This window comes from Castanea sativa, chromosome 5, assembly GCF_040712315.1.
Source record: "Castanea sativa cultivar Marrone di Chiusa Pesio chromosome 5, ASM4071231v1".
Taxonomy (NCBI): domain Eukaryota; kingdom Viridiplantae; phylum Streptophyta; class Magnoliopsida; order Fagales; family Fagaceae; genus Castanea; species Castanea sativa.
In genome coordinates, this window is record NC_134017.1 from 71,253,175 (window position 1) to 71,262,813 (window position 9,639).

General features: G+C 32.5%; 2 protein-coding genes across 2 annotated transcripts in view; both read left to right on the forward strand.

Annotated features, from left to right (window-relative positions):
- Window positions 1–9,639, forward strand: part of LOC142635969 (cysteine-rich receptor-like protein kinase 10) — a 32,905-nt gene that overhangs the window by 4,174 nt on the left and 19,092 nt on the right. Inside the window, exons 2-3 of the mRNA XM_075810019.1 lie at window positions 2,041–2,172; window positions 2,278–2,399. Of these exons, the coding sequence (XP_075666134.1) occupies window positions 2,041–2,172; window positions 2,278–2,399 (254 nt within the window). The remainder of the gene's footprint in view (window positions 1–2,040; window positions 2,173–2,277; window positions 2,400–9,639) is intronic.
- LOC142635970 (cysteine-rich receptor-like protein kinase 10) lies at window positions 3,992–5,279 on the forward strand. Its single transcript, XM_075810020.1, has 2 exons — window positions 3,992–4,264; window positions 4,423–5,279. Exons 1-2 carry the CDS (start codon window positions 4,097–4,099, stop codon window positions 4,723–4,725), a joined length of 471 nt encoding a protein of 156 aa, XP_075666135.1. The 5' UTR covers window positions 3,992–4,096; the 3' UTR covers window positions 4,726–5,279.

A 9,639-nucleotide genomic window follows, 5' to 3' on the forward strand; every position in this document is an offset into this window, starting at 1 on the left:
CAAGTGGTCAAATGAATCAAGTTGTGGGAGCCTAAATCTCTATGGTAGCGGTAGGTCCAGCACAGCTACGAGAAAGGGTTACACAGTTTGTCTAATCATTCCATCCAAGTTCCTCTAACCTTTTCCCTTTAGTGCAATATTCAACTCGTTCATCCACTTCTTCATGTTTTGGAGTTCTTCTTCCATCCTCCTTGATCGTTCAGTTCCATCAGAATGGTCTTTTCTCTAGTTGTTCCATTTGTTATTACTTTGTTATTCCTTGTTCTCTATTTTGTGTGGGGCGTTGTTGCTTCTCTTCCTCAGCAGCTCATTTCGCCTGGTCAGCTCTTCAACATTCGTAACAAGGGTTCAAATCTACTCTTCCATTTGGCTTGAAGAATTGGGATCCATTGGAAGGATGAAAAACTTTTGTAGCAAGTTAGAGCACTAGTTTTAGATATGTCTTTCCCACAAACAGCGCCAAATTGATGATGCTTGAAATTGTTAGTATGTTACTCGTCCAATGGAGCCAACGTCTTCTTTGGATGCTTGCAAGATAAAAGAGAGACTCTGGTGAAGAAAACACCAGTGGGGTGTTTTCTTAAAACCCTCCGATGATAAAGTCGCAATTAGTCCATATATTTTGTATACAGATAGTGTTTTTGTATTAGTTTTTGACGTACCTTAACATGTGAGATGGATTGTTCCTTTTATAGGTGATTTAGATAGCTATTATGCATATAAATGTCTTCATGTACATAATTGCAGGTAGTGATTTCCCTGTGTGTAACGGTCTCTATCTTAATGGGAGTTTAAGGTTGACGAGTAACAGTCGTCATTAACTAGGCTTTATTGCTTTTGAAACGTATCAGATGATTGTGCTTATCATCTTTAATGATCAGCGGTTACAAAACCTGTTCAAGGTTCTGTTCATTTACTATTGTCTGGACAATACATTTTCTAGTTCATCAATAATAATAGGGCAAATTACAACATACCTACCTGTGGTTTGGTTGAAATTTAAGTTGCCTACTTGTGGTTTAAAATTTGATACTTTACCTACTTGAGGTTTGACCAAAATTTAAGTTGCCTACCTGTGGATTAAAATTCCTTGATGAAAGTGTTCAGATGGTTTTTTATCTTATTTAATCTTATATTTTTATGTTTATTGTGTTTTTGGAGAAGAAAGACATAAAAGTGAAGCAAAATTACATATTTAGCTCTGTTTTTAATAGAGATGAGTTATAGAAATCTAACTGAGCTAAACTCAGGTGGGTAAAGTGTCAAATTTCAAATCACAGGTAGGCAACTTAAATTTTGACCAAACCACAGGTGGGTAAATTGTAATTTGCCCATAATAATAATAATAAATTAGATTAAAATTTTCATAAATAAACTAACTTTTTTCTTTCTATCTCACCTTTTTATTAGATAAGGTATTAGAAAAACTAGTATACCAAACTTAAAACTAGTATACCAACTTCGTCGTAGAAACACAAACACTCAAAAATTCTCTGATGTATTCGTGTTTGATATTTGTCTTTGTTAGACACGTTGGGATAGTTGTTAAGATATATTTTTAAAGATTTTGATGGTTGCTGTTTATTTTAAAATATAACTATAAAAAAATATGATATACCTAAAGATTCATATTAATTACTCAATTAGTTGTTGTATCTCCACCGTATATGGCCTAATTTTTCAAGAATTGTAGTGTAGGAAAAGAATAGATGATCAAGAGACTCCTCTTCCTGCCCTGTTACGTGTCATATCATCTTTAGTGTATACTATGGTAAATACATCAGAAATGGGTTTTAGTTCTTGATTTCTCATAAACATTTTTACCAATTAAGTTTTCAGTACATACCCATATACATATGGCTTCTTGTGGCTCATACTTTTTTTTTATTGGTCTGATTGGCCAATTGCTAATCACTTATGTAACATAACCTTACAGAAAACAGGCCTTGTACTACTCTCTTAGCTACATGGACCTTTAATTCCCATAATGGACCATCAAAGTTTTTGCCAAGTCAATGATGTGGTTAATTGTTTTTACAGGAAAAACTAAGTCATCTACAACAATTATCGCCATTGCTGTCCCAATTTCTGTTGCTATGGTGCTTTTTGCCATTGGAGTTTGCTTCCTCCGTAGAACAAGCAAGAAATACAATAAATTTCTGGAACCAAATGGTAAAAAATAGTTATCTGATCATCATATGTCATCATCCTTAAACATTTGTCCATAAATTTTTTGTCATTTCGAGAATTCAAAATATTTAATGTTTGGTTGTGTAGCTGGGATTGAAATAACAGCCGTAGAGTCCTTGCAATTTGACCTGGTTACAATTGAAACTGCCACGAACAAGTTCTCGGATGATAATAAGATTGGTAAAGGTGGTTTTGGTACAGTTTACAAGGTAGGAATATAGTTTTATATATATATATATATATTTCAATAAATAGTTTTTAATTAGATGGCATTATAGTACTTAAAGTTACACTAAGTGTAAGTTATTCCTAACCCTATATATTTCTAGGGTACTTTTCTCATGGACAAGAAATAGCAGTGAAGAGACTATCCAAAAGCTCTGTGCAAGGTGCAATAGAATTTAAGAATGAGATTGTACTGGTCAGGGACGGAGCCAGGATTTTAAGTTAAGGGGGGCGACTTTGACCTCTAGTTTGGCAGCTTCTTAGTTGTGGAGTTTTTTTTTTTTTAATTTTTAATGTGTGCATTTGCTAGGTAAAGACAAAATTATTCTATTTAAAACTTTTTAAAGGGCAATTATTTATTTGAGTAAAATTGGTTAATTAGACTTAATTTTTTTTAGCTTTGCTATTGGTGATTTTTGTTGTTGCACAAATGTTTTTGGGCTAGTATATGTTGTTTTAGATTTTAGATCTATAAAATTTTAATGGCCTTTAAAATGAGAAAAGTGCTAGAAGTATATTGATGATATAGTGAGTGATTATTGATAAGTAAAAAAGTTATGCAAGTAATAAACCCAGATGCGAACCAATAAGAATTTGTATTTCAACAGTTTATAAAAATATTGTAAATAAGTTTGTATCTTTAACGTTACTCTAAAAAGATTCAATAATATTGTTAATAGGGTAAAATGTAATTTTATAGAATAAAATTGCTAAAATTAATGCATATATATATATAAATTTTTTTTTTTTTAAATTAGGGGGGGCCACTGCCCCCCTTGGTCAATGAATGCCTCCGTCCCTGGTACTGGTTGCCAAGCTTCAACACAGGAATCTAGTGAGACTCTTGGGATTTTGCTTGGAAGGAGAAGAAAAGATACTTATTTATGAATACGTGCCTAACAGAAGCCTTGATTAATTTTTATTCGGTTTGGCCAATCTAAACTGTTCTTGATTTATTTTCAATTTTGTGTCAAAGGAAATGCATGGTAGGCTAGAAGTTTATACAATGACATACATGATACATTACTTTAAAATCGCTTGACATCTTAAGGCACAGATGTTTCAATGATCTGCTTGTCATGAACTTTCCACAAGCTGAATACTGCTAATTAACAAGCTGAAAATTTACAAAATAATGAGAATATATGAAGTTGATCTTTTGAATTGAATTAAATAATTTTATCATCCTATTGAGTCTCGTTCATTTATGAGTTGAATATTTAATTTTAAAGAAATTAATAGACTTAGAGAGGCAAGGGCAAATGGATTGATAGAGTAGTTACAAGATTATAGGAGGGATCAGTTGAGGGATTCTCTATCTTCATGAAGATTCTTGGTTTAGAATTGAACAACATGATCTTAAAGCTAGCAATGTTTTGTTTGATGCCAATATGAATCCAAAGATTTTAGATTTTGTCATGGCAAGGATATTTGTAGTGGATCAAGGTCAAGGAAATACAAATAGAATCGTTGGAACATAGTAAGTTTTAAATTGCTTTATTTAACCCTACTTAATCTAAATCAACAAAAACACTTACTATCTTTTGCAGTATGTCAAAGTTATCAGAAAAGGAAAGGTGTATACTTTTTAAGGTGATTGATTGCTTGAAAAACAAAAGACTTTACAATTATGCTACTATAATTGGTTTCCAAAATCTTACTTGTTGATATTGTCGTATTGATGGTACTCGTTGGTAGTGGTTACATGTCTCCAGAGTATGCAATGCAAGGACGATTCTCAGTAAAGTCTGACGTGTTTAGTTTTGGTGTCCTAATTCTAGAGATTATAAGTGGCAAGAAGAACAATTGTTTCTATCAGTCAGAACATGATGAGGACCTCTTAAGCTATGTGAATGTGGATCAAATTATCTCAATTTTGTGTTAAACTTTATGAATGCCAATATAATTAGTTCTAACTGCTTAAGAGAAAAGATAATTGGGGTGGTTGTGGCTGGCCAGGGTCCTATAAATAGAAAAACGTAATGATTTTGAATATTATCTTTGCAGACTTGGAAACAATGGAAAAATGGGACACCCATTGAATTGCTGGATCCAACTATAAGAGGTTCCCATTCAAGAAATGAAGTCATTAGATGCATCCATATTGGGTTATTGTGTGTTCAAGAAAACCCAGCCAACCGACCTACAATGGCAACGGTAGTTCTCATGCTTGACAGTTATTCTGTTAGCCTGCAGTTACCCCAGCAGCCAGCATTTTTGCTTCGGAATAAAGCAAACAGGAATATGCCAAAAAGGGAGCTGCAACATGATAGTCTTTCAAGCCAGTCGGTGCCATTGTATCCTCGATAGTGTAAGGAAGCAAGCTGTTAACCAATTTCAGTTACTTATTTTATGTACCATGTGATGAAACTAGAACTCATAGCTACACATGGCTTTGGTTGGTTTAAGGAATGTATAGTGTTGTCTTTAGGACAAAAAGTCTGAGTTACTAGTCCTTTAGTACGAGAATAAGTACATACATGTTGGAATCTTCTCTTTTCTCTGCCTTTTCGGCCAAAAACTCAATTATAAAGGAAAAACGTGTAACTTGTAAGTGCACATATTGTGGTCGTCACATATGTGAATGCTAATTGGGCTATTTCCTGGGCTAATACAAAACCAAGAGTAGAGGACTGGCATAAATGACATAGTAGATTTAGTATTCAATGAGCTTGCACACTCTGGCTAAGCTTGAACCACCTATCAAAAGAACTGATCTCTAGGCTTGATTTTTCAAGGGCAGTGAAAAAATAAATACAATTTATGGGAGTGGTGATGATTAAAAAGCTTTGGATGTAGAATGAACCAGATAATCATGTGAGTGATGAGAATGTGTGAAACCTTCCAAAAAAAAAAAAAAAAAAAAAAAAAAAAACAGATTGAGAATGTAATTGTTACTCATAAATCATGGACATTTAGAATGTGCTTATTGACACACTAATGAAAAGACTTTTTTTTTACTCTCTTTTTCGGAAGGTGAAACGAAGTTTTTATGTTTAGCATATTTACAATAAAAGGTAATTTTAGTACTTTATTGAAATGAAAACAATAAAAGGTGCTATACAAGATAAATTTAAATGAGAACTAGTAAAAGTTTATCTTAAGCATTAAAAGATATATTTTTTATTCAGAGGAATTGCAATTTATGCATCTAAACTCTGTTGTTGTTGTTGTTGTTTTCTTTCCTTTTTTTTGGTGGAGAAATAACCTTTGAGCTATTTGTTTCAACAAGATAAAGTCCCTTTAGTGGGGGTGTTGTCGATAACTCTAGTTTAAAGGTTCTAATAATAGTGTGTACATCCACTTACGTCTATCCTAATTCGTAATTCTTCACGATTCAAGTAAGATTGCTTTATTATCGTCTTATATCTCAATTAAAATACTAAAGAAAATAAATTCACTCGGATTAGGTTGGGAATAAACAGGATTTTCTTGGCATCTTTCTCCAGTTTGTAGTGACTTTTAGTGGAGGAATTAATAGAATAGTCGAGTCGCTTTTGTTGTCCTGCATCAAGAGGCTCCATATGCAATATATTATCCGAACCAAAAAAAAAAAAAAAAAAGAAACTGAACAAGGATTGGGTAACTGATCGAACCCTGCCTAAACCTTGCAATTTCACATATAAAGTGGTCTTTAAAGTCTAAGAGCATCTCTAGCAGATTTACCAAATTTTTGTACTGTTTGGAGAATGAACAGTGACATTTAGCTACCCACTTTTTCAAATACACTTTCCAACAGATTTTCTATTCCATTCTCTTTCTCATTTAAATATTATTTATTCATTCATTATTTATTCTTTTTTTTTATCATCATTTATTTTTCCTATATTCATTTCTAACAATTATATTTTTCAATGAAAAGTATTATATTTACAACACTTTTCGCAATACTTTCACAACAAAATTTATGTGAAAAATTCTTACTAGTTCTAATTTGAACCCACCACTGAAATTATTTTTTTACTCACCAATATTAACTAATTACAATCTGTTACTTAAAATTTATTATGAAAATATTGTGAAAATATTGTGGTAACATCTCTAAATTAGGATTTTTTATATTATTTCTCATTTCCCTCATTTCATTTCATCCAGACGTTTTTTTTTTCCTTTTTTTTTTTCCTTGTTTTTCTCCTCCACACACGTCTTCCTATAATCCTATCTCTATCCGGCCTCCACTCTTTTATTTTCTTTTTCTCTCTCATTGATCAAGAACATTCCAGTAGCTCTTCTCTCTTCTTTTTTTCTCCATCTCTCTCGCTTTTTTTTTTTTTTTTACTTGATTCTAGAACATTTGTCCCCAACACAATTCAAATGGGTCATCTTCATCCCAAAGCAGTTGGCCCAGCCTGGAGCCGTCACTCATCTTCGTCCCCAATGCAGTCCAGATGGGTCAGATGGCTTTTGTCCTTTTTTTTTTTTTTTTTTTTTTTTTTTTTTTTTTTTTAAACTTGATTCCAGAACATTTGTCCCCAACACAGTTCAGATGGGTCATCTTCGTCCCAAAGCAGTTGGCCCAGCTTAGAGCCGTCGCTCATCTTTGTCCCCAACGCAGTCTAGATGGGTCAGATGGCTTCTGTCTTTCGTCTCTTTTTTTTTCTTTTTTTTTTTTTGCTTTTTTTTATGATTTGATTAATTTTAAAATTGTGTTTTGGAGTTTGTATTCTAATAATTTGATTATGCTTGAGTTAAGAGATTTTTGAGAGAAAGATTGTTGTGTACGCAGAGAAAAAAAAAAAGCAACGTAGAGAAAAAAAGAAGCATCGACAACGAAGAGAATGAGAGAAAAAAAAAAGAAGCAACGGAGAGAATGAGAGAAAAAAAAAGAAATGTGGAGGAGAGAGAAAGAATTGATATAATAAAGGACCGGTATAATTTTTTAATCCCAACTGGGATTGCTAATGTAGAGTAGCCCATCAGATTTGATGAGCTTCTGTTCATGAGCAAAAAAAAAAAAAAAAATCCAGGTATAGAGAATCCATTGGAGACCAATTTTATGGTCTCATTCTCTATTATAGAGAATATTTTGCCTTTAGCTACACCATTGGAGATGCTCTAAGGTGCTAGTCACATCTAGAATTTGGTCTCCTAAAAATGAAAATTTTGAACCTTCAAGTTTTTCATCTAGTCCAGAAAGCCCCAAAATAATTAAAATGACACAACAAACCCAAACCCAATATATTAACCATATCGTCTCTAAAAAAAAACAATATATATTAACCATATCTTCTAATGAAAAAAAAATCATTACCTATATCTGGCTTATTCCTCCGAACGAGGCCCTTCCAAAGTTCAAATACAAAACCCCTCTATCCTTTAACAAATCCCTAAATTACAAATAAATAAAGCCATATTTGCCTTTTTCAACCAATTCCTAAACACCAATTACAAAGAAAATAATCCTAAATTTGTCTTACGGTTTCCCATTGTGCCACCATCTCCTTGTTGCCTCCTTAACTCGAGGAGCTGCTTGCAAGACATCTCGCCGAACAGTCCACACTAACCTGTAGCTAACCACTAGTACTTCTTCTTTTCTCTCTCAATTCACTACTATACGTTTTTAGACCCTTTAAACACAACCAGTTTAACCTAGTTATTTAGCCAAATGATTAACTTAGGTAAATTATGCAGATCTAAGTTAACACAATTATATCATATCATGCAAAGTAGCGGAAAAATAAATAACACAATGATATAATAACCCAGGAAAACCAAACCGGTAAAAAACTTGGGGAGGTTTTAACCTAGTTATCCTCAAGGTAAAACTGAATCCACTATGAAAGAATTGAAGTTTACACAATAGCGACTTAGACCATTAACATCCTATTGCTACCTCGAGTAGGAAACTTATTACCACGACCACGTGACAGCTCTGAGTCCACGGGCTAGTTCTTTCTTGAATTCCCAGCAAGCACAAGCACTCCCACTTGTATATCTTTAAGCTCTTGAATCTGCAACTGAATTGATCATCAAGCTCTTGACATCAATCTAGATCTTGATGACCCTAAGTGTATGTGAAGGCAAACATCTCTAGATCTCACAAAAAATTCACACACATAGCATAAAGAGCATCCCTAAAATGTGGCTAGGGTTTTCCCTTTTATACCTAGGGTAAAACATAAAACCCTACACATAAAACGGGCTTGGGTTGAGTTGGAAAATTCTGCAGAAAAAAAATCTGCACGACTTTTGATCAATTGAGTCTAATTCTCAATCGATCGAGGCAAGCATATTTGCACAGTAAATCCTGCAGCAACTCAATTTCAATTTTACATAAAAGATACATACTTTGAGCATGTCTAAACAAGACTAAACCATTTTGATTATGGTTTGTCAACATTACGAATTAGAGTTCTAATACATTTAAACCTATAGTCTTAGAACCCAACAACTACAATAATGTTGATTGTATTTGTGTAGCTTTTGTATAACATGTAATGTATAGCTAATATGAATAAATGAGTGACTTTTACTATATGTTTACCATTGAATGAGTGGACTGTATTCATATAGTCATTGTTGATATGATATTTTGATTATAAAATTATAAAAGTGTTGATTGTTGAAATATAACTTATATTTTATAATCTTCTAAAAAAAACTTATATTTCACAATAATGCTTTTTGGTTTTTTAAATTTTTTTTTATTTTTTTATATGGAGTTATTATTTGCTTAATAGTTGAAGGTACTACGATAAAGTTTTCTCTTAGTATACTTAGGTTGCGTTTGGGATAAGCTTATATTGGGCAGCTTTCTTTACTATTTAACTTATTTTTTCTACTATTCATGGGTCACACTGTATTATTTCAGCTCACTTTTAATTTTATTTACGGTACTTTTAGGAAAAAGATTCCAGTTTCGGCTAAATAAGTTGTTCTTAAATGGACCATTAAATGTAATTTATACTTTGCTAATCAAAAATTGTAAGTAACTTGCCTATAATTAACGCAAAGCAGGATAAATGTTCAATATTTAGAAACTAGTGTTCAATCCTTTGTCCCAATTGTTAAATCTTTAGATATTGAACTCTTAGAATGGCTTAAAAGTTTATTATTACTCTTGTAGTTGCAACCATTTCTATAGAATTCGTATTTTCAGCCATGAAACTTGTCAAAATGAAATTTTGTAACAAGATGGAAATGTGTATTTTTTTAGTGATTGTTTAAATGTGTACATAAAAAAGTGCTTTTTTTAGAAAATTTAGTACCATGAAGGAACTAATG